General features: G+C 39.7%; 1 protein-coding gene across 1 annotated transcript in view; it reads right to left on the minus strand.

The window, feature by feature from the left end:
- Window positions 1-4,086: 4,086 nt before the first annotated feature.
- The window catches only part of LOC133755728 (zinc finger protein 717-like), a 49,626-nt gene continuing 27,286 nt past the window's right edge, over window positions 4,087-26,426 (minus strand). The window contains exons 2-5 of the mRNA XM_062185764.1: window positions 11,772-11,932; window positions 11,435-11,527; window positions 7,183-8,028; window positions 4,087-4,118 (exon numbers count right to left, since the gene is read on the minus strand). Of these exons, the coding sequence (XP_062041748.1) occupies window positions 4,087-4,118; window positions 7,183-8,028; window positions 11,435-11,527; window positions 11,772-11,932 (1,132 nt within the window). The remainder of the gene's footprint in view (window positions 4,119-7,182; window positions 8,029-11,434; window positions 11,528-11,771; window positions 11,933-26,426) is intronic.

Here is a 26,426-nt window from a genome sequence, read left to right on the forward strand (position 1 = left end):
TGGTGTTAAATTGGAAATGGCATAGAAAATTAATTAATTTTTAAAAAAATATTATGTAGGATCTCTGTCTTTAATGTGCTGTACACTCTTATTTAATGCTATAACTAGTGCTCCAACAGTATTTTTTTTTTCACTTTGTGTTGCTATATGGGGGCAAACTGTTGAAATCGTTACCTAATATATACTAAACTGATCTGTATATAAAGAGAATTGAAAATGAATCATGATGTGATTGGAAGGGGAGAGGGAGCGGGAAAGGGGAGGGTTGTGGGTGGAAGGAAAGTTATGGGAAGGGGGAAGCCATTGTAACCCATGAGCTGTACTTTGGAAATTTATATTCATTAAATAAAAGTTTAATAAAAAAAGTGAAAAAAAGAATGCAAATTTCTACAAAGTTAAAAATATTATTTAAACATTAAAAAAAAAAAAGACCTGGTGCATTGAATCAAATCCCATAATTTGGAACAGTTTTAAGAGTCAGAACTGGGAAGAAAGGATAGTACCCACAAGGGAGACCAGGAGGAAGCACCTGGCTCCTGGCTTTGGATCATTGCAGTGCGCTGGCTGCAGCCCATCAGCCATAGTGGCCATTTGGGAGATGAACCAATGGAAGGAAGACCTTTCTCTCTGTCTCTCTCTCTCACTGCCTAACTCTGCCTGTCAAAAAAAAATCAACAAATGACAAAAATGATGAGGATGTGGAAAAAAGTTACCCTGGTCCACTGTTGGTGTGAATGTAAACTGGTGCAAGCCACTGTGAAAGACCGTATGGAGATATCTTACAAATCTGATTACAGACCTACCATATGATCCAGCCATCCCACTCTTTGGAATTTACCCAAACCAAAAGAAATTAGCATATGCAAGAGTTATCTATAACCCCATGTTCACTGCAGCACAATTCACAATAGCTGAGGTCTGGGAACAATCCAGATATCAATCAATTGTTGACTGGATAAGAAAATTATGGTATATACACACTACGGCGTACTACTCAGCTATAAAAAAAAAAGAAAAAGAAACCCTGTCTTTTGCAACAAGATAGATGAAACTGGAAATCATTATACTTAGTGAAATAAACTAGTCCCCAAAAGACAGATATCATATGTTTTCCCTGATCTGAGGTAGCTAATAGATTACCTAAAATGTAATGTATTGGAGTTAGATACACTTTTTCAGATTTGATGATTGTTTAGAGCACTTGTCTTTTCCATTGAGGAACAGTGATTCTTTTTATTTTTTTCCTTCATACTATTTGCTCACTTGTTGAACTCTTACTTAGTGTAGGGTTAACTATACAATCATTTTGTAAAAGTTAAGTGGGAATGTGAGAGGGAAGAGGAGAAAGGGTTGGAGTGTGTGTGGGAGGGAGGGTATCGAGGGAAGTGTCACTTACATTCATTAGTCTGTATATGTGAAATATATCAAACTTATATTACTTAAAATTTTAAAAGGAAGTAAATATTTAAAATTCAAAAAATTTATACCAATAACAAGAATTTTAAAAGTGTTTATATATATAATATATATGTGTGTGTGTTTATGACATTACAATGTAAATGCACATATATATAATTTGTAATATAAATGTACACAGAGCAACATTTTGAAATTTGTATGATGTATTTATCATCAGAAAAGAATACTCAGATTTCTGTAATGATCCAGTTTCTGAAAATTACAAGAATGAAGAGTAAGCCATCAAGTTGTAGCTCATAAAGTCTGTTTCTCTGTTTCTCCAAGTCTACCAGCCTCTAAAATTAAATAAACATACATAATTCTGGGATAAAAATAACATTAAGATCCCACTATTTTCCCACATAATTTTCAGGAAATATACTAGTATCTAGAAACACAGTGGCAAATTTATCTATGAATAAAATATATGTATGTTATATATGTTACATATATTCATATATATACTACGTTGAGGAGAAAGAATTATTACCCTTGGCTAAAATGGCCCTGAGACACTGTGTACCTGACAGTTTCCAGAAGGCAACTTACAGAATGTTGGGGGTGATGATGATCTTACAATAAAAATTAAATCACCATGGCCACAGATTCACAGGGTTAGGATTGGTCTAGACTAAAGTATTTGTGCAAAAGAGTGACTCCAGTGAATTTAAAAATTAACAAATTTTCATAATTAAAGGTTAATTTCAAGTTCCATGAATCTCTATAAAGCTAAGAATGAAATCTCCTGCTAATGAGTGATGGAACTGGCCCTAAATTGTTCTGATATACTGTGAAAATAAAATTTGGACATCTGCCAGAATTTGATAACCTTACAATGATAAAGTAAATCATGGTAGCCTGAAGTGCCCTGCACTAGAATTGGCACAAATTAGGTTATTATTTATTGAGGTGGTAATAATAAATTTGAATCAACATGAAAAATAGAGAAATGTATTCATTTCAATATATGTTTTATATTGATAGTTGTGTGTACAAATGGTAAATTTAGTAGAAGCAGGAATAAGGTTACAAGGAGATGTAACAGATATTAATAAAAGTAGCCCTCAATACACATTTAAATACAGAAAATCTGTGCTTTCTTAAATCAAAGAAAGTTTATGCCATTAAATTCAGTAATTTTAAAACCAAGATAAAATTGTCTTGATCTAATGAATGGAAATTTTAAAGAGAATGACAATTTTGATTCTCGAAATATAAAGAAGCTATAAAAAAGTGTCCTTGAAAGTGTAAAAGAATGTAATGTTCTAAAATTATTTGATAGGCCATAAAGATGGAGATTGCTAAGACAACTTGAACATTATTTAGTGCATTCATGACATGAAAATATAAGTGCCCAAAAGAATCATCATACATTGGCAGTGCTAAGATTGCTTTCCATGTGGATATTGACGTACTCAGATGAAATTAATAAAATGAAAGACAAAATATAGAAAATTGATGCACATGGAAGTTAAAACTTTGTCTTGCCCTTAGTAACAATGTCATTTTAATGTGAGCCATAATTAAAAACAAATATGTGGATGAATATTTGGTGAAAGAACAGTCTGGAATAAACTGGAAAAATTACAGTATGATATAGACTTGTAGTTTGGAAAATTTCCACAATCAGAAAATAATTTAAAGTTCCAGGAGCATCTAGAAACATTAATAATGTATCCTATGCTGATGACCATGATAGTGCTGGCACTGCAATGTACTCAAATCCTATACACATGACAGTTGCTGGGACAACTTCCAGCATTTAGAGTGAGTAGATGACCACACAATTATAAATCAAACCGTGGGGCCCATCATTTCCCTGTGTTAGGAATGTTACAAATCAGGTTACTCATTACACATGCAGGTGACAGTAGTAAATGACAAAATAAATATGCACTCCATGGAAGGCATTTAATTTTGATTATATGGTATATAAATTAGTAATTTGGCAGAAACAGAGTCATAATCATATAGAGATGGGCTAATAATTGGATGGTGGAGTAGGGAAGGAGCTTACTGCTCTAGCCCAGGAGAAAATAGTTTTTAAAAAGTGGAAATAGAGGCCGGCGCCGTGGCTCAACAGGCTAATCCTCCGCCTTGCGGCGCCGGCACACCGGGTTCTAGTCCCGGTCGGGGCACCGATCCTGTCCCGGTTGCCCCTCTTCCAGGCCAGCTCTCTGCTGTGGCCAGGGAGTGCAGTGGAGGATGGCCCAAGTGCTTGGGCTCTGCACCCCTTGGGAGACCAGGATAAGCACCTGGCTCCTGCCATCGGAACAGCGCGGTGCGCCGGCCGCAGCGCGCTACCGCGGCGGCCATTGGAGGGTGAACCAACGGCAAAGGAAGACCTTTCTCTCTGTCTCTCTCTCTCACTGTCCACTCTGCCTGTCAAAAAATAAAAAAAAAAGTGGAAATAGAGTAGTCTCAGGGAAGAGTTAGGTAAAAAATGACAGAGGGAATTCTACTGATATTAGAGGGATGCAGTGAACCCACATGGATGGCATGGTGCCCACGGATCACGACTCCAACAGCTGAGAGCCTATGCACCAGAACTGGAAAGTGAGGTGAGACAAGACCACAGTAGCCTGAGCCACCGGCAAAAATGTGGCAGGAAACTAGAGGAAATGAGGCTTAAGTATCCAAGGGAAAGTGTGCCAGCCAAACTAGAGGAGAGAGAAAAAAAAGGGACAGTACAGACATGTTTCTCTCTCTCCAATCACCTCACAAAGACATGCAAGCTAATAGAGCAGGAGCCATTTTGGACATACATAACATCTGTGCCAGCTTGTGTCTGCAACAGGCAAGCAGCCGAGTGGAGACTCCTAACTCCTAACTCTGGATGGATGCAATGGCTGGAGCTGCCACAATCCAAAGCCAGGAGTCAGGAGCTTCTTCTGCGTCTCCCACATGGGTGCAGGGCCATCTTCTACTGCTTTCCCAGGCTATAGCAGAGAGCTGGATCAGAAGAGGAGCAACCGGGACTAGAACCAGTGCCCACATGGTATGCCAGCATTTCAGGCTAGGGCTTTAACTTACTGTGCCACAGCGCTGGTCCCAACCTTTCTTCCTTATGGGAGTACCTATTGTATGGGATGTAATTTCCAGCAAATGGCTCTGTCACATGGTTATGTTGATTTTGGAAAAAGTCCTTCACATTCATCATATTCTTAAGTTCTCTCCCTTGTTTGAACTACATGTGTTATGAGGTATTCCTTCTGACAAAAGGCTTTCCCACATTTATTACAAGATTTCCACCATGTAATAAATTCTCGATGTTATATTGTGTGATATTGGCATAGTTTTCCAACACTCATTCCATTCCTGTGGTTTCTCCCCCATGTGAATTCTGATGTTTTATGGGGTGTTACTTATGGATAAAGGCTTTTCCATATGCATTATATACAAAGTGTTTTCCCACATATGAATTAGATGATGTGCAATGAGGGCTGAACTATGGGAAAAAGCTTTCCAAGTCATTATGTCCAAAAGGTTTCTTTTCATGTGAATTTTCTGACGCATTCTGAGATGTGACTTATTGCCAAGGGCTTTTCTACAGTCATTGCATTCATGAAGTTTCTCTCCGATGTGAATTCTCTGGTGTGATATGAGCTATGATTTACAACATATGATTTATAAAGGCTTTTCCACACTCATTAGATTGATACGGTTTCTGCCCTGTGTGAATTCTGTTTTGATATAACTTATAGAAAAAGGCTTTTATACAGTCATTACATTTATAAGGTTATTTCCCTGTGTGAATCTTCTGATGCATTTGGAGTTGGAAGTTAAAATCAAGTTTTTCCACAGTCATTACATTCATGAAGTTTCAACACTGTGTGCATTCTCTGGTGCATTATGAGGTTTGACTTTTGTCCAAAGGCTTTTCCAGTCATTATATTCATAAGGTTTCTGCCCTGTGTGAATTCCCTGATGCATGATGAAGGTTGATTATGGCTAAATGCTTTCCACAGTTATTACAATCATGAGTTTTCTACCCTGTGTGAATTCTCTGCTGTGATGAGTTTTGTCTTTTGTCAAAAGGCTTTTCCAAAGTCATTACATTCATGAGGTTTCCTCCCTGTGTGAATTCTCTGATGTTTCTAAAGGATTGACTTTTATCCAGAGGCTTTCCCTTGGTCATTACTTTCATGGGTTTTCTCCCCTGTGTGAATTCTCCAGTGTGATATGAGGTGTGACTTTCATACAAAGGCTTTTCCACAGTCATTACATTCATGAGGTTTCTGCTCTGTGTGATTTCGCTGATGTATCATGAGGCCTAACTTATGGCCAAAGGCTTTTCCACAATCATTATTTATGAGGTTTCTCCCCTGTGTGAATTCTCTAGTGTAATATGAGGTATGACTTGTGTCCAAAGGCTTTTCCACAGTCATTTCATTTATGAGGTTTCTGCCCTGTGTGAATTCTCTGGTGTATGATGAGGTGTGACTTGTGTCCAAAGGCTTTGCCAGTTATTACATTCATGAGATTTCTGCCCCATGTGAATTCTCAGGTGTACGATGAGGTGTGACTTTCGTCCAAATGCTTTTCCACAGTCATTACATTTATGAGGTTTCTCCCCTGTGTGAATTCACTGATGTTTCATGAGGTCTGACTTTCATCCAAAGGCCTTTCCATCGCCATTACATTCATGAGGTTTCTCCCTTTTGTGAATTTGCTGGTGTACGATGAGGCCTGACTTTTGTCCAAAGGCTTTTCCACAGTCATTACATTCATGAGGTTTCTCCCCTGTGTGAATTCGCTGATGTTTCATGAGGTATGACTTGCATCCAAAGGCTTTTCCACAGTCATTACATTCATGAGGTTTCTCCCCTGTGTGAATTCGCTGGTGTATGATGAGGTCTGACTTTTGTCCAAAGGCTTTTCCACAGTCATTACATTCATGAGGTTTCTCCCCTGTGTGAATTTGCTGGTGTATGATGAGGTGTGACTTTTGTCCAAAGGCTTTTCCACAGTCATTACATTCATGAGGTTTCTCCCCTGTGTGAATTCGCTGATGTTTCATGAGGTTTGACTTGCATCCAAAGGCTTTTCCACAGTCATTACATACATGAGGTTTCTCCCCTGTGTGAATTTGCTGGTGTACGATGAGGCCTGACTTTTGTCCAAAGGCTTTTCCACAGTCATTACATTCATGAGGTTTCTCCCCTGTGTGAATTCGCTGGTGTATGATGAGGTCTGACTTTTGTCCAAAGGCTTTTCCACAGTCATTACATTTATGAGGTTTCTCCCCTGTGTGAATTCGCTGATGTTTCATGAGGTATGACTTGCATCCAAAGGCTTTTCCACAGTCATTACATTCATGAGGTTTCTCCCCTGTGTGAATTTGCTGGTGTATGATGAGGTGTGACTTTTGTCCAAAGGCTTTTCCACAGTCATTACATTCATGAGGTTTCTGCCCTGTGTGAATTCGCTGATGTTTCATGAGGTTTGACTTGCATCCAAAGGCTTTTCCACAGTCATTACATTCATGAGGTTTCTCCCCTGTGTGAATTCGCTGGTGTCTGATGAGGTGTGACTTGCATCCAAAGGCTTTTCCACAGTCATTACATTCATGAGGTTTCTCCCCTGTGTGAATTCGCTGGTGTATGATGAGGTCTGACTTTTGTCCAAAGGCTTTTCCACAGTCATTACATTCATGAGGTTTCTCCCCTGTGTGAATTCTCTGGTGTATGATGAGGTGTGACTTCCACAGAAAGCCTCTTCCACAATGAAAGCATTTATAAAGTTTCTCCCCTGTGTGAATTCGCTGATGGTTTATGAGGTATGACTTTTGTGTAAAGGCTTTTCCACAATCACTACATTCATGTGATTTCTCTCCTGTGTGAATTTGTTGACATTTCCTGAGGACTGACTTTTGTCCAAAGTCTTTTCCAGAGTCATTACATTCATAAGGTGAATTAATACTGAGTGATTTTCCACAAGGGTTACATGTGTAAAGTTTTTCCCTTGTATTTAGTCTGTGATTTATTGTAAGATGTGACTGGTGAATGACAGGTTCAACATACTTAATGTACTTATAAAATTTCTTTCTTGTGTGAGTTTGTTGATGCATATTGAGGCTAGAATTTTCATGGATAGCTTTTTCTATTTGAGTTGTTTTTCCAAAAGTGACAGTTGATTTATTACAGTTTTCTGCCATATGAACCCTCTCAGATTTACAGAACATCTTTCTTGTGAAGACTTTTGCTTGTCCAGTGGGTCCAAATGGCTGCTTCATGATGTGAATATTGTCATACTGACTAAGAGGCTCACAGAAGTGAAGAGATTTTCCAGGTATCTTAGTGTTATCAAATTTCTCTCCAGCCTGTAGTTGATCAGGCCCACTGTGGGGATACACAGTGTGACATTTATTGCATTCCTCAGGATTCAATCCTGAATAGATTCCCTTTTTAATAATCATTGTTGGAATATGGCTTGAATTTAAACTAAGGGTTTTTCTTAATTCAACTCTCTTGTGAGCTGATGTCTTGTTATTTTTCATAAAATCCTGATTCAGATTTTTGTCCTGACTTTCCAGGTTGATCTTAATCAGGTCATCCATTTTCATGACCACTGAAATGAGAAAAAAGCAATCATGTCACTGAATCACATGTTACTGTTTCTCCTGGCATACTCATGTAAAGAGAATGAAGTTACTTGTTATCCAAGTGGCATAAGATTTTCACAGAATCAGTATGAGGTACTTATTTGTGACCATTATATGGTTTTTCTCCTTAATACATTAATATACCATGAGGTTTCCCAATGTTCAAACCTGATCCTTTTTACTATGGGAATTTGTCAAGGATGGTAGAATGACATTTGTGCTATGATGAGTGGGATGCCTGCCCTGGCTACTCTGCTTTCAGTACAGATCTCTGCCTATGTAAACTGGAAGGAAGCAGATAATGTTTCATGTGCCTGGGAACCTGTGAGACACCAGGGAAGACTAGAGGAATTCTAGAGCTCTGGCTTCAGACTAGTTAGACTTAAGTGTTGCAGACATCTGGGAAGTGAGCTAATAGAGGGCCTCTTTCTCTCTTTCTTCTCTCACTATCACTCTGCCTTTCACAAAGATGAAATAACTATAAAATATTTTAAAGAATGGACAAATATTTAATAAAAATATTCACCCACTACCTAGCAACCATTTTTCCCCTGTCCTTTTTCTCCTGTTTATTTTTATAAAAATTGTGTGCTTTTTGATTCTCCAATATTTCAACCATAAACATGAAAAAGTTTTACTGATCATTTACTTGCAGGTGGAGAAGAGTGAAATGTGCCTGTACTTTAAGCAGGACAACATTTAAGGAGTATGATTTGGATCTAAGATTGTCTCATGTTCAGTCTTCCTAGGTAAACATCATTTGTGGGATTTTTCAAATGAAAAACTACTTTGTCTCTACTCTATGACAGCTTCCCCAAATTCCTAAGGACACCCAACACCTTCAGCCTCTCAGAAATACAACAGGTAGAGAAAAGTCCCAATATACCACTTTAGTTAAACACTCCCAATCAGTTTGAAGAATTTGTTTCTGCAAACTGGGATGTGCTCATCTTCTTTGAAAAGTGTTTTCTAGCTCATTCTGAAATCATCAGTGCTGGTTACCTCCTCTCGATTCTTTCTGTAAACATTCCTGTGTGATAATTTGAATTTCTAGATGCTTTTAATCAGTTGCCTCCTATTTTCACTGAAAGCTTCATTTCCTATGCTTTTCTTATCTTTTTATTTGCTTATTTTTCAATGATACTGAAAAATAAGAGAGAAATCATACTTCAAACTCCACCCTTAACAAAATCTAAGCCACTCAACATAAACCCAGGAGGCTACTTGAGCTTGGGTCTCAAAAGTGCATTACTTTCTTGGTGAGTCTAGGATCACTTATTTTCATGTTTTATATAAGTTCATGCTTAGTTTATGATTTCTTTTCTTTCAAAGATTTACTTTATTTACTTGAAAGCTAGAATTATAGAAAGAGATAGACAGAGAGAAGCCTTCCATATGCTGATTCACTCCCCATATGGGAACAACAAACCAATGCTGGGCCAAGATGAAGTTAGGAGCCAGGAGTGTCTTTCCTGTCTCCCACATGGGTACAGGGGGCCAAGGACTTGGGCCAACCTCTTCTCTTTTCTCAGGTACATTAGCAGAGAGCTGGATTAGAAGAGGACCAGCTGGGACTTGAAATGGCACCCATATGCAATGCTAGTGCTGCAGGCTGGAGCTTTAACACACTGCACCACAGTGTCATTCCTAGCTTCATAATTTATGATGTCACAACACAGAGGCTTACTCATGACCATCTTTTTTTTTTTTTTAAAGATTTATTTATTTAATTGAAAGTCAGAGTTACAAGAGAGAGGAGAGGCAAAGAGAGAGTAAGCTCTTCCATCCAATGGTTCACTCCTCAATTGGCCACAGAGGCCAGAACTGTGCTGATCTGAAGCCAGGAGCCAGGAACTTCTTCTGGGTCTCCCTCAGGTGCAGGGGTGCAAGGACTTAGACCATCTTCTACTGCTTTCCCAGGCCATAGCCGAGAGCTGGATTGGAAGTGGAGCAACTGTGTCTAGAACTGGTGCCCATATGGGATGCTGGTGCTTCAGCCTAGGGTTTTAATTCACTGCACCACAGCACCGGCCACATGACCATCTTTTAGCATTTACTTATTTGCTTACTTGAGAGTCAGAGAGACAGAATGAAAGATAAAGACAGACTGAAACAGAGGTTTGCCAACTATAGGCTCACTCCTCAAATGTTTCCAACAGACTATAATTTTCTTATTTATTTGAGAGGCACAGAGGGAAAAAAAAAGAGACTAAAAAAGACAGTTCACATTTATTGATTCAGTCCTGAGCAAGTTCTATGCCTGGGCAAAATCATGAGAGGGAACTCAATCTGAGCAACGAGTTAGAAATAAGTTTCCGGGGGCTGGCGTTGTGGTAAAGCAGGTAAAGCCACCACCTGCAGTGTCAACATCACTTATGGGCACCAGTTTAAGTCCTAGCTGCTCCACTTCTGATCCAGCACCCTGCTATGGCCTGGGAAAGCAGTAGAAGATGGCCCAAGTCCTTGGACCCCTGTACCCATGTGGGAGACCTGGAAGAAGCTCCTGGCTCCTGGCTTCAGATCAGTACAGCTCCAGCCATGACAGCCAATTGGGAAGTGAACCACTGGCTGGAAGACCTCTCTCTCTCTGTCTCTCCTTCTTCTCTCTCTCTTGACTTTGAAATAAATAAATAAATCTTTAAAAAAAAAAAAAGAACAGAAACAGGGCAGCACCGTGGCTCAATAGGCTAACCCTCTGCCTGTGACACTGGCACACCTGGTTCTAGTCCCAGTTGGGGCACCGGATTCTGTCCCGGTTGCCCCTCTTCCAGGCCAGCTCTCTGCTGTGGTCCGGGAGTACAGTGGAGGATAGCCCAAGTCCTTTGGCCCTACACCCGCATGGGAGACCAGGAGAAGGCTCCTGGCTTCAGATCAGCATGGTATGCCAGCCACAGTGTGCTGTGGCCATTGGAGGTGAACCAATGGTAAAGGAAGACCTTTCTCTCTGTCTCTCTCTCTCACTCTCCACTCTGCCTGTCAAAAAAAGAAAAAAAAGACCAGAAACATTAAGATTAAAAAAATAAGTTTCTGTATGTTGCCTAACTTACAAGCACTGAAGGAACTAATAAGTGCATGAAGGAAAAGGTATAAAAGTATAGATAAGGACAAGTTAGAATTTGGGGAATGTATCAAACCTAAATAAAAGCCTTAGTAACATCAGGAAATGACTGGATTTTTTTTTTTTTTAATCAAAGAACATCTTCACTAAGAACAAAATTTAGAAAAGATACTGGTATCTCTAAATGCCTGTGTCTGATCCACAAAACCAGCTGTCAGCAGGAGTAAGGCTTGAGAAAATTTCATGGAAAGACTACTAGTCAACATATACACACTTTCTGCTTTGGCCTCCCTGTCTCTTATGTGCAGACTGACCTGAAAGGCTCTGATTCAAGCATTTGTCCACCATCCATGGCTCTTCTCCTTGCTCCAACTTGAAGATTAAGTCAGGTTTGGTAATGCAGTGCCCTATTAATGGAAACAAAGTAAGACTTTGTAAAATCACTATCTTGGGTTATTTGAAGGACTACAGCTTGGTTAAGGAGCTATGCAACAAATGTTCCAATTTGAATCTTTTGTTAGATGGTAGATATTCAGATTATTCATGGACTCAAATTCTAATCCTGTCCAATATTAAACATTATAAAGTGTTCCCTTGCTTGTCAAATAGCAAGAAAATGTTATCACTGGGAATGTGATGGGTGTCACTCACCCAAGGAGAAGAGGCTGCTGTAGGTCTCCAGCATCACATCTCTGTACAGGATTTTCTGAGCATTGTTCATGTTCTGCCATTCCTCCCAGGTAAAGTACACAGCCAGGTCTTCAAATGCTATCATCACCTGTAACATTACACTTCCAGTCAACATGTTAACTCTGTCACAAAACAAACACTGACAGTTGTGTATGAATATGAAGGAAAAAGGAAGCATATGGTTTTACATTAGACTTGTTGAGTGTTTAGAAAGCCACACAGAGCATTCAACAGAGTCAAACCCATTATCTACTGGCTGTGAGAAATGCCCAAGCTGGAGGGAAACAGGAGGTTCAAATCACAAAGGCCACATCTGTCAAGGGGAATTGCACAGCAGGCTAAAAGAGGGGCAATACTGACTACACCGCAAGGTGGAGGCGCTGGCCTATTTTTTAAGATTATTTATTTGAAAGGCAGACTTACAGAGATTGGGAGAGACAGGGAGACAAAAGGATATATCTTCTATCTACTGTTCATTTCCCAAATGCCCACAATGGCTGGGACTGGGCCAGGTCAAAGCCAGGAGCCTGGGACTCCGTGGGTCTCCCATATTGATGGAAGGGTCCAAATACTCAAGTCATTTTCACTGCTCTTTCAATCAGATTAGCAGGGAACTAGATTGGAAGTGGAACAGCAAGGACTCAAATCCTTTGTTTACATGGGATGTCAGCATTGATAGTGGAGGCTTAGCTTGATGGATTACAATTCTGGTGACTATTGCAGGTTCTTAAACAAATCTCTAAGCATTTTTTCTCAGTGAGTCACAAATGCAGATTGTACTGCAGACATTCCCAGGTTCTCTTTTTGGGCAAATAATTCCATTGCTTTCACTTTAATTATGTATAATGTTATTTCAAATGTTTATCATTTGAATGTTTTGGGCAGTTATTTCAATTGTTTATCAGTAGAATAATCATAGACAAGGGCAAAAGCTAATTTGTATTCTTTGTCTTACCTGTATTTTCTCTCTTACTTAAAAATATTTATTAGCTTGATAGAGCAAAATGTTGATGTACTGAGAGATAGAGAGCTTTGACACATTAATTCACTTCCTAGATAACCACACCAAACAGAGGTGGGGCAGGACTGAAGCCAGGATTGAGGAATGGAATCTAGGCCTCCTTCATTAGTGACATCACCATTGCTTCCCCAGGTCTGCATTATCTGGGAGCTAAAAACTAGAGCCGGCATTGGAAATCAAACATAGACACTCTGAGGTGGCATCATAAACACTAAGCTAAATGTCTGCCCTGTCTTTTAATATATTTTTTTCTCTGACATATTGGAAATGATATGCATGGTGTTTTCCTGGAAATTATTTTCTGTTCATTCCCATTGCAGTTTCACTGATGATTTCTTGCCTTTTATTCTCAATGCTTCTACATACTTCTCCTTAACATTGCCCATTCAAGAGTCAGTATTGCAGACCGGCACTGTGGCTAAACAGGCTAATCCTCCACCTAGTGGTGCCAGCACACCGGGTTCTAGTCTCGGTCGGGGCACTGGATTCTGTCCCAGTTGCCCCTCTTCCAGGCCAGCTCTCTGCTGTGGCCCGGGAGTGCAGTGGAGGATGGCCCAAGTCCTTGGGCCCTGCACCTGCAAGGGAGACCAGGAGAAGCATCTGGCTCCTGGCTTTGGATCAGCATGTTGCACCGGCCACAGCGCGCTGGCCGCGGCGGCCATTGAAGGGTGAACCAACAGCAAAGGAAGACCTTTCTCTCTGTCTCTCTCTCTCTCTCACTATCCACTCTGCCTGCCAAATAAATAAATAAATAAATAAGCCTCCAGTAGATTCTTCACACATTCCTTATTCTATTCCAGAATCCATTTCAGCTTCTCAAAGGTATTAAGGACTCCATTACTCTAACAATTCAAAAACAAACTTAACTGATTTGTGTTTTAGCACTAGGTAACTCTTCCACTTGCGGAATGCTAAGTGTTTACTTCATAGGTAGCACTAAAACACTGCTCAGTACATCATCTACATTTAGACTGTTTCAGACAACACGACCCCAAAAATGTAGCATATTGTGCTTAGTTTCAACTCAATTCATGTAACAAATATATATTTTGCTATAGCAACAGAAAGACAAGAGACCAAACTGCATTATGATAGATGACAGTAATGATGCATAATTGTGCCAAATTCATCATTCATTTCTGTATATACCATGAGAACAAATTTTATGTTTATTTTTCTATTTTAAAATTTTTAAAGATTTATTTATTTATTTGAAAGTCAGAGTTACACAGAGAGAGGAGAGGCAGAGAGAGAGAGGTCTTCCATCTGCTGGTTCAGTCCCCAATTGGCTGCAATGGCTGGAACTGCACCAATCTGAAGCCAGGAACCAGGAGCTTCTTCTGTGCCTCCCACATGGGTTCAGGGGCCCAAGGACCTGGGCCATCTTCCACTGCTTTCCCAGGCCATAGTAGAGAGCTGGAGAAGAAGTGGAACAGCAGGGTCTCAAACCGGTGCCCATATGGGATGCCAATGCTTTAGACCAGGGCATTAACCCACTGAGCCACAGAGCCAGCCCCATATTTTCCATTTTAATTAACTAGTATACTGGGATCAGCACTGTGGCATAGCAGGTAAAGCCACTGCCTTCAGTGCTGGCATCCCATATTGGTGCCAGTTCAAGTCCCAGTGGCTTTCCTTCCAATCCAGCTCTCTACTATGGCCTGGGAAATCAGTAGAAGATGGCCTAAGTCCTTGGGCCCCTGGACCCATATGGGAGGTCCAGAAGAAGCTCTTCACTTCTAGCTCTGGATCAGTGCAACTCTGGCCATTGTGGCAAATTGGGGAGTGAACCAGCAGATGAAAGACTCTCTCTCTCTCTCCCTCTGCCTCTCTGTAACTCTGGCTTTCAAATAAATTAAAAAAAAATCTAAAAAGAAAATAAATAAATAAACTAGCATTAAACACCTAAAATAAGTACTGACAAACTGGGGGATAATTAAAAAAAAAAAAAAAAACCACTTACAGGTGATATATTCATTTTCTTTCCTCTTAGGAACATGTGGAGGACCCAGAATCATACCTGGGAGAGAAGGTGAATGACAAGAGTTCAAAAAAAACTCTGGAGGCCAATGCTGTGGCATAATGGGTAAAGCTGCTGCCTGCAGTGCCAGCATTCCATATGGGTGCTGGTTTGAGTCCTGCCTGCTCAACGTACAATGTAGCTATCTGCTATGTCCTGAGAAAGCAGTGGAACATGGTCCAAGTCCTTGGGCCCCTACACCTTCATGGGAGACCCAGAAGCTCTTGGGTCTTGGCATTGGATCAGCTCAGCTCCAGCCTTTGCAGTAATTTGGAGGGTGAGCCAGCAGATAGAAGACTCTCTCTCTCTCTCTCTCTGCAACTCTTTCAATAAATAAATGAAATCTAAAAAAAAAAAAAAAAAAACAAAAACCTGTACTTTCCTTCTGCACTGAACAGTGGGAAAAAAAGAATATGATAGAATGCATAAATAACAATAAATACATTAACCAAGAAAATACCAGCTTTACTGTGGAGGAATAAACCTGTAAAAATGGAAATACATAGGAAAATGCACCCACCTATATTACGTGGCAGAGATTAAACAGAAGTTATCATTGGTTTAACGAAAGCATTATCTACAGATTTTTTAAAATAATAGTGTAAAAGTAAAAAGAAATGTTAAGAGTGTTCAAATAAATGATTATCAAAGATAAACATTATGTTGTTATTAAAGGTTACACTAAATAAAGTTAACAAATACACATAATGTATATTTAATGCAGTGCACTTTACCAGTAATGATTCTAAATAGACCTTTTCCCTTCACAAATCCCTGGATTGGGGCTGGCAATGTGGCCTAGTGGGTTAAGCTGCTGCCTGCAAACAGCATCCCATATAGGCACTAGTTTGACTGCCAGCTGCTCCACTTCTGATCCAGCTTTCTGCTATGGCCTGGGAAAGCAGTAGAAGATGGCCCAAGTCCTTTGGCCACTGTACCCATGTGGGAGCTCCTAGATCCTGGCTTTGGATTGGCACAACTCTGCCATTGCAGCAAACTGGGGAGTGAACCATTAGATGGAAGATCGATCTCTCTCTCTCTCTCTCTCTCTGCATCTCCCTCTCTCTGTGTGTAACTCTTTAAAAAAAATAAATCTTTTAAAAAAAGACCCTGAGAAAAAATATTTGCAAACTATACTACAGATAAAGGGTTGATAACCAGAATCTACAAAGAAATCAAGAAACTCCACAACAACAAAACAAACAACCCACTTAAGAGATGGGCCAAGGACCTCAAGAGACATTTTTTGAAAGAGGAAATCCAAATGGCCAACAGACACATGAAAAAATGTTCAAGATCACTAGCAATCAGAGAAATGCAAATCAAAACCACAATGAGGTTTCACCTCACCCAGGTGAAAATGGCTCACATTCAGAAATCTACCAACAACAGATGCTGGAGAGGATGTGGGGAAAAAGGGACACTAACCCACTGTTGGTGGGAATGCAAACTGGTTAAGCCACTATGGAAATCACTCTGGAGATTCCTCAGAAACCTGAACATAACCCTACCATACAACCCAGCCATCCCACTCCTTGGAATTTACCCAAAGGAACTTAATTTGGCTAATGAAAAAAGCCATCTGCACATTAATGTTTCTTGCAGCTCAATTCACAATAGCTAAGACCTGGAACCAACCCAAATGCCCATCAACAGTTGGCTGGATAAAGAAATTATGGGACATGTACGCCATAGAATACTATACAGCAGTAAGAAACAATGAAACCCGGTCATTTGCAACAAGATTAAGGAATCTGGAAAACATCATGCTGAGTGAATTAAGCCAGTCCCAAAGAGACAAATTTCATTTGTTTTCCCTGAGCATCAAAGGGGAAACCTCTTGAAGTGAAATGGACACTATAAAAAACAATGACCTGATCAGCTCTTGTCCTGACTCTAGATGTACAATGTAATATTTAACGCTTTTTAGTATTTGTTGTTGTTGTTGTTGTTCTAGTACTAGTGGTTGAACTCTGTAATTAACACACAATTATTCTTAGGTGGTTAAATTTTAACTGAAAAGTGATCCCTGTTAAATTTCAGAGTGGAAAAAGAGAGGGAGGAGATGTACAATTGGGGACATACGCAATCGGACTTGCCCCAAATGGCGGAGTTAGAAATGTGCCAGGGGATTCCAATACAATCCCATCAAGGGGGCATGTACCAATGCCATCTCACTAGTCCAAGTGATCAAATTCAGTGAACAACTGATCACACTGATAGGTCGAAGAGTCAAAGGGATCACACAAACAAGACAAGTGTCTGCTAATACTAACTGATAGAATCAAAAAGGGAAAAAACGATCCAACATGGGAAGCGGGATACACAGCAGACTCATAGAATGGCAGATGTCCTAAGCAACACTCTGGCCTCAGAATCAGCCATTAAGGCATTCGGATCTGGCTGAAGAGCCCATGAGAGTATTGTAGGCATGGAAATCCAAGATACCATGGAAAAGAAAAAAAAAGATGAAGAAGACCTAAATCAAAGATCTCTGTGAGTATGATCCCAGTGGAAAGAACGGGGCCATCAAAGAAGGATGTACCTTTCTCTGAAGGGAGGAGAGAACTTCCACTTTGACTGTGACCCTATCGGAACAAGATCAAAGTCAGCGAAATCTAAAGGCTTCCATAGCCCTGGCAACTCATGACTAGAGCCTAGGGAGATTACTGACTCCATGAACAGGAGTGTCAAATTGTTAAATCAGCAACAGGAGTCACTGTGGACTTACATCCCATGTGGGATCTGTCCTTAATGTGTTGTCCAATGTGAAGTGATGCTATAACTAGTACTGAAACAGTATATTTACACTTTGTGTTTCTGTGTGGGTACAAACTGATGAGATCTTTACTAATTATATACTGAATCAATTTTCTGTATATAAAGATAATTGGAAATGAAAAAAAAAAACCTGGTGTTAAATTGGAAATGGCATAGAAAATTAATTATTTTTTTAAAAAAATATTATGTAGGATCTCTGTATTTAATGTGCTGTACACTGTTATTTAAAGCTATAACTAGTACTCCAACACTATTTTTCTCACTTTGTGTTGCTATATGGGGGAAAACTATTGAAGTTTTTACCTAATATATACTAAACTGATCTTCTGTATATAAAGAGAATTGAAAATGAATCTTGATGAGAATGGAAGAGGAGAGGGATTGGGAAAGTGGAGGGTTGCGGGTGGGAGGGGAGTTATGGGAAGGGGGAAGCCATTGTAACACATAAGCTGTACTTTGGAAATTTATATTCATTAAATAAAAGTTTAATAAATGAAAAAAAAGGTCATATATATAAATATATACAATGTAAAAAAAAAAAAAAGACCCTGAATTTCACTTGACTTACCCCATGACATACCAGTAAATGTGATAGAATTATACAATTTGTTAAAAGATTTATTTATTTGAAAGAGTTACACAAAGAGAAAAGGAGAGGCAGAGAAAAAGAGAGAGAGAGAGAGGAGAGAGGAGAGAGGGGGAGAGGGAGAGAGAGAGAGAGAGAGAGAGAGAGAGAGAGAGAGAGAGAGAGGAGAGAGGAGGGGGGGAGAGGAAAGGAGAAAGAGAGGTCTTTGAACTGCAGGTTCACTCTCCACATGGCTGCAATGGCTGGAGCTGTGTAGATCCAAAGATATGAGCCAGGAGCTTCTTCCAGGTCTCCCACAAGGGAGCAGGGGCCAAAGGACTTGGACCATCTTCTACTGTTTTCCCAGGCCATAGCAAAGAGCTAGATCAGAAGTGGAGCAGCCGAGTCTCGAACTGACACCCATATGAGATGCTGGCACTGTAGGTGGTGGCTTTACCTGCTATGCCACAGAACCAGCCCCAGAAATAGATAATTTGTAAAGTATTTGCCTTCTCATATTTTCTTTTTCTGACAGTTATCTTCTGAAAAACCCTGGGGCCTGCCTATTGAAGAGATAGTATGTAGGCTGGCGCCACAGCTCACTAGGCTAATCCTCCACCTGCAACACTAGCACTCTGCATTCTAGTCCAGGTTGGGGCACTGGTTCTGTTCCAGTTGCTCCCCTTCCAGTCCAGCTCTCAGCTGTGGCCTGGGAAGGCAATGGAGGATGGCCCAAGTGCTTGGGCCCTGCACCCACATGGGAGACCAGGAGGAAGCACCTGGCTCCTAGCTTTGGATCGGCACAGAATGCCGGCCATAGTGGCCACTTGGGGGGTGAACCACTGGAAGGAAGACATTTCTCTCTGTCTCTCTCTCTCACTAACTCTGCCTGTCAAAAAAAATAAATAAAAAAGATAATATGTAGCCAAGATTCACCACAAACCCCAGACACTTAAGTGAAGCCTCAATGAGTTCCCCAAATGACTAAACTCTCATTTCTGCTCCTGGACTGATCATAGGAACTGCCCAGCTGAGTGCAGCCCATAACTCAGAGTCAGAACTCCAAATCAAATGGCTGTTTGTTAAGCCATTGTGTTTTCTGATTTGTCCTACATCAAATGCTGATATATATCAGTAAGTATGGCAGAAAGTTGAATTACATGCAAACTACAATGCATACAACTTCAAAATTTCATTTAGAAGTTCCCATAAAACAGGGCCAGCATTGTCACATAGCAAGTAAATCTGCCATCTGCAATACAAGCACCCCATATGAGCACTGGTTCATGTTCTGACTGTTCTGCTTTTGATCCAGCTTCCTGCTGATGGCCTGAGAAAAGCAACGAAAGACGATCCAAATACTTGGGCAAATGCTACCAATGTGAGAGACCCAGATGAAGATCTTGGTTCCTTGCCTCATTCTGTCCCGGCCCTGCTCAATGCGGCCATCTGTGATGTGAACAAGCAGAAGGAAGATCTCTCTGGTTCTCTCCTCTATATACAATATTTTCAAATAAACTTTTTAAAAACTTAGAAAAAATCTGCTATAAACACAATCTTTGCCTATCAATTAGACCTTAGAAAAGCTGTTAATACTAAAAAAAAAAAAAAAAAAAAGTCCTGAGATTCACACAAATAAATTATCTGGAGACCATAAGATTGGTTTTCACATTTCAGCTTATATATGGTCATTGTGTACTTTGAGTTTATATTTTAAGAAGCTTATTATCACATGAAATCTAATTTAATATAATTTTACTATCTCAGAAACCAAGATAAAGGTTCACAGTAATTTTCTGTAGCTGCATGTATACTGCATATTGTTCAAGAAGAATGACTGAAAGGGGGAATATTTTTATGATATGCTTTTTGTTTTTCTTAAAGATTTATTTATTTGAAAGTCAAAGTTACACAGAGAGAGGAGAGGTAGAGAGAGAGAGAGAGAGAGAGAGAGAGAGAGAGAGAGAGAGAGGTCTTCCATCCGATGGCTCACTCTGCAAATGGCAGCAATGGCCAGAGCTGCACCAACTAACGGCAGGACCCAGGAGCTTCGTGCAGGTCTCCCACATGGGTGCAGGGACCCAGGGACTTGGACGATCTTCTACTGCTTTTCCAGGCCATAGCAGAGAGCTGGATCAAAAGTGGAGCAGCTGAGTCTTGAACCCATGCCAATATGGGATGTGGGCACTTCAGGCCAGGGCATTAACCTACTGTGCCACAGCACCAGCCTCATGATATGCTTTTTGAAGTCACACACTCCAAATATAGCATTAGTAGCAAAAGGGAAGACATGCTCATGAAAGTTTTCTAAAGCAGTACTGTTTGAACTGGTGACAATTTCTGAAATGGATCTGAAAAATAAATGTTTTTTTAATTAAGTGTGGCAAGATAGAGAACATTAGACAGAAGTTACAGTGCCAGGTATTTACAAATCATGTGACACTACACAGAGCACTTTCCGTGATCCCTGTTAAATATAACAGTGGGAAAAATAGAGGGAGGAGATGTACAATTGGGGACATGCTCAATCGGACTTGCCCCAAATGGTGGAGTTAGAAACGTGCCAGGGGATTCCAATACAATCCCATCAAGGGGGCATGTACCAATGCCATCTCACTAGTCCAAGTGATCAATTTCAGTGAGCAACTGATCACACTGATAGGTCGAAGAGTCAAAGGGATCACACAAACAAGACAAGTGTCTGCTAATACTAACTGATAGAATCATAAAAGGAAAAAACGATCCAACATGGGAAGTGGGATACACAGCACACTCATAGAATGGCAGATGTCCAAAACAGAACTCTGGCCTCAGAATCAGCCCTTAAGACATTCGGATCTGGCTGAAGAGCCCATGAGATTATTGTAGGCATGGAAAGCCAAGACACACTGGCAAAAAAAAAAAAGAAGAAGAAGAAGACCTAAATGAAAGCTCTCTGTGACTGAGATCCCAGTGGAAAGAATGGGGCCATCAAAGAAGGAAGTACTTTTCTCTGAAGGGAGGAGAGAACTTCCACTTTGACTATGACCCTGTTGGAATAAGATCAAAGTTGGTGAACCCTAAAGGCTTCCATAGCCTTGCCAGCTCATGACTAGAGCCTAGGGAGATTACTGACACCATAAACAAGAGTGTCAAATTGTTAAGTCAACAACAGGAATCACTGTGTACTTATGTCTCATGTGGGATCTGTCCTTAATGTGTTGTCCAATGTGAAGTGATGCTGTAACTAGTATTAAAACAGTATTTTTACACTTTGTGTTTCTGTGTGGGTGCAAACTGATGAAATCTTTACTTAGCATATACTGAATCGATCTTCTATATATAAAGATAATTGAAAATGAAAAAAAAAAAAAAAACAACCTGGTGTTAAATTGGAAATTGCATACAAAAGTAATCAATTTTTAAAAAATATCATGTAGGATCTCTGTCTTTAATGTGCTGTACACTCTTATTTAATGCTATAACTAGTACTCCAACAGTATTTTTTCACTTTGTGTTGCTATGGGGGGGCAAACTGTTGAAATCTTTGCTTAATATATACTAAACTGATCTTCTGTATATAAAGAGAATTGAAAATGAATCTTGATGTGAATGGAAGGGGAGAGGGATTGGGAAAGGGGAGGGTTGCGGGTGGGAGGGAAGTTATTGGGGGGAGTCATTGTAATCCATAAGCTGTACTTTGGAAATTTATATTCATTAAATAAAAGTTTAAAAAAAAAAGCACTTTTCTCCTGAAAAACAATTTGTTTCATCTTTTTTACAGAGATACTGGCAAAACTTCCTTGAGCTACCAGGAAGGACTATTAGAATACAGGGGGCAGGAGTCCTCCAAGATGGTGGAATAGGAAGGGAGCACACTGATAGTCTGGGAAAAGATAGTTTAATAAAAGTGGAGATACTGTAGTTTCAGGGAAGAGTTAGGGAAAAAAAACTGCAGAGGAAACTCTTCTGGAACTAGTGGGACATAGTGGATCTATGTGGAGGGCATGGGTGCCCACAGATTGGGACCCCAGCTGCCGAGTCCACACAGCAGCACTGGAAAGGGAGGTGAGGCAAAGCCTCAGTAGCCCAAGACACAGGTGGGGAAGTGGCAGTAAGAGCCTAGAGAGAACGAGGTTTGAAGCCCTGTGGGGGAAAGTCCAACAGGCTAACTAGAAGAGAGAAGAAAAAAAAAATAAAATAATATAAAAAATAAAATAAAAGGGACCCGTATGGATACGATTCTCTCCACTCACCTTATAAAGGCAAGCAAGACAAAGAGCAGGCACCATTTTGGACATACATAAAAGCTGCACCACCTCAGGGCTGCACCCACCCTCAAATAAGCAGAAAAACCTGACTCTGGTGGGGAGAAATAACAGGAGGTTAGGACCTAGTGAAAAGTGGAGCTTATGAACTGTGACTGAAAAAAAAAAAAAAAAAAAAAAAAAAAAAAAACCTGAAGGTGTATGAGAGAATTCATGGAGTGCCTGAGAGTGAGTACTCTCAGGAAATGCCTCAAACTTGGGAACCTTAGCAAGCTGGTGGGAGATTGAAGGGGAAACTGAGCTTACACTGAGGACTGCACAGACCCTTTGTGTGGTCCTTGGGGTAGAGCAGACGAATATAATACCCACAGGGGGCAGAGCTCAGACACTGACTGCCTTCAATTCTGTTCAGCTGGGCAGAATTAATCCCTTCTGAATCAAAAAAAAAAAAAAAGAGAGAGAGAGAGAGAGAGAGAGAGAGAGAGAAAGAGAGAAAATTGAAAATTTACCATGCCTTACCTGGGTGTGTCACCCTTAACACTGAAGAACCAAACAGAGCTCTCTGGCCACACCCATCACAAACCTCTAAGGATCCATCAAAAGCAGACAGTCCGCTTAATCAAGTCATAGTATCAGGAGAAAAATCACCACATCAAAAAAAAAAAAAAAGAAAAAGAAACCAAAGAATATATCCACACTACCAAGCAACAAATGCAGAAACTGAGGAAAGAAGAACAAGAAAGACATTATGATACCCCAAATGAATAAGACACCCCAATTCAAGATTATAAAGGTGGTGAGATAGAAGAAATGCAAGAAGAAGATCTAAAAAAATTTATGATAAGAACACTTGGAAGTTCTCACAAATTCTTGAACTACAGAAATCCTTACTGGGCAGGGTAGAAAATCTCTCTCATGAAAATGAAATCTTAAGGAGAAATCAAAATGAAATGAAGCAATTAGTAGAACATCAAATTGTGATAGTGAAGAGAAATTAAAATGAAATGAAGAATTCAATAGATCAAATGACAAATGCATTTGAGAGCCTTAAAAAAAGAATCAGTGAAGCAGAAGAGAGAATATCGGACTTAGAAGACAGAGCACAGGAAAGTATACAGTCAAACCAAAGAAATGAAGAAGAAATTAGAAATCCAAAAAATATTGTTGGGAATCTACAGGATACTATTAAAAAAAAAAAACCAACATTCAGGTTCTAGGAGTTCCTGAAGGCATGGAGAGAGAGAAAAGATTAGAAGGCCTTTTTAGTGAGATACTAGCAAAAAACTTCCCAGGTTTGGAGAAGCACAGAGACATCCCAGTACAGGAAGCTCATAGAGCCCCTGATAAACATGACCAAAAGAGATCCTCACCACGACACGTTGTAATCAAACTCACTACAGTGAAACACAAAGAAACGATTCTAAAATGTGCAAGGGAGAAATGTCAGAATACTCTTAGAGGATCTCCAATTAGACTCACAGCAGACTTCTCATCAGGAATCCTACAGGCTAGGAAGGAATGGCAAGATATAGCCCAGGTATTAAGAGAAAAAAACTGACAGCCCAGAATATTATATCCCACAAAGCTCTCATTTGTGAATGAAGGTGAAATAGAGACCTTTCATAGCAAAAAGAAATTGAAAGAATTTGTTTCCACTCCTCCAGCCCTGCAAAAGATGCTTAAAGATGTGTTACACATAGAAACACAGCCATCAATATGAAAGAAGGTAAAGGAAGAAAACCTCCCAGTAAAAGATCACATGAAATTCAAAACATATATTAGAAATACCTTTGGGAAAATGGCAGGACAAAGTTGCTACTTATCGACAGTCACATTGAATGTTAATGGCCATACCTCTCCAGTTAAAAGACACAGACTGGCTGAATGGATTAAGGAACAAAACCCATCTATTTGCTGCTCACAAGAAACACATCTTTCCAACAAAGATGCATGCACACTGAAAGTGAAAGGCTGGAAAAAGATATTCCATGCCAACAGAAATGAAAAAAGAGCTGGTGTAGCCATCTTAATATCAGACAAAATAAACTTTAACACAAAAACTATTGAGACAAAGAGGGGCACTATATAATGATTAAGGGATCAATTCAACAGGAAGATGTAACTATTATAAATGTATATGCACCTAATTACAGGGCACTAGTTTATTTAAAATATATGTTAAGGGACTCAAAAGGGAGACATAGACTCCAATACAATAGTAGTGGGGTACTTCATACTCCACTCTCAGAAATAGAAAGTTCAATCCTACACTTAAAGAATTTACATTCTGCTCAGCAGTGCATGGAACCTGCTCCAGGATTGACCACATGCTAGGCCATAAAGCAAGTCTCAGCAAATTGAAAAGAATTAAAAGCATAGGATGCAGCTTCTCAGACCACAGTGAAATGAAGTGAGAAATTAGCAACTCAGGAATCCTGAAAGCATATGCAAACACATGGAGATTAAACAACATGCATCACTGAAAGAAAATTACAGACCAATATCCCTGATGAACACAGACGCAAAAATCCTCAATAAAATCCTGGCTAATAGAATGCAATAACACATCAGAAAGATCAGCCACCCATTCTAAGTGGGATTTATCCCTGGTATGCAGGGATGGTTCATTGTTTGCAAATCAATCAATGTGATACACCACATTAACAAACTGCAGAGGAAAAACCATGATTATCTCAATAGATGCAGACAAAGCATTTGATAAAATACAACACACTTTCATGATGAAAACTCTAAGAAAACTGGGTATGGAAGGAACATTCCTCAATACAATCAAAGCAATATATGAAAAATCCATGGCCAACATCCTATTGAATGGGGAAAAGTTGGAAGCATTTCCATTGAGATCAGGTACCAGACAGGGATGCCCACTCTCACCACTGCTATTCAATATAGTTCTGGAAGTTTTAGCCAGAGCCATTAGGCAAGAAAAAGAAAGTAAGGGACACAAATTGGGAAGGAAGAAGTCAAACTTTCCATCTTTGCAGACAATATGATTCTTTATTTAGGGGATCCAAAGGACTCTACTAAGAGACTATTGGAACGCATAAAGGAGTTTGGCAAAGTAGCACGATATAAAATCAATGCACAAAAATCAGCAGCCTTTGTATACACAGGCAATTCCACAGCTGAGAAAGAACTACTAAGATCAATCCCCTTCACAATAGCTACAAAAATAATCAAATACCTTGGAATAAACTTAACCAAGGATGTTAAAGATCTCTATGATGAAAATTACAGAATCTTAAAGCAAGAAATAGAAGAGAATACCAAAAAATGGAAAAATCTTCCATTCTCATGGATTGGAAGAATCAATATCATCAAAATGTCCATTCTTCCAAAAGTGATTTATAGATTCATTGCAATATCAATCAAAATACCGAAGACATTCTTCTCAGATCTGTAAAAAATGATGCTGAAATTCATATGGAGACATAGAAGACCTCAAATAGCTAAAGCAATCTTGTACAACAAAAACAAAGCCAGAGGCATCACAATACCAGATATAAGGACATACTACAGGGCAATAGTCATCAAAACAGCATGGTACTAGTACAGAAACAGATGGATAGACCAATGGAACAGAATAGAAACGCTGGAAATCAATCCAAACATCTACAGCCAACTTATATTTGATCAAGGATCCAAAACCAATACCTTAGTAAGGACAGTCTATTCAATAAATGGTGCTAGGAAAACTGGACTTCTACATGCAGAAGCATGAAGCAAGGACCCTACTTTACACCTTACACAAAAATTCACTCAACATGGATTAAAGACTTAAATCTATGACCTGACACCATCAAATTATTAGAGAACATTGGAGAAACCATGCAAGATATAAGCATAGACAAGGACTTCTTAGAAAGACCCCAGAGGCACAGGCAATCAAAGCCAAAATTAACAATTGGGAATGCATCAAATTGAGAAGTTTCTGTACTTCAAAAGAAACAGTCAGGAAAGT

The sequence above is a fragment of the Lepus europaeus genome, unplaced genomic scaffold, assembly GCF_033115175.1.
Source record: "Lepus europaeus isolate LE1 unplaced genomic scaffold, mLepTim1.pri SCAFFOLD_92, whole genome shotgun sequence".
In the NCBI taxonomy this organism is placed as follows: domain Eukaryota; kingdom Metazoa; phylum Chordata; class Mammalia; order Lagomorpha; family Leporidae; genus Lepus; species Lepus europaeus.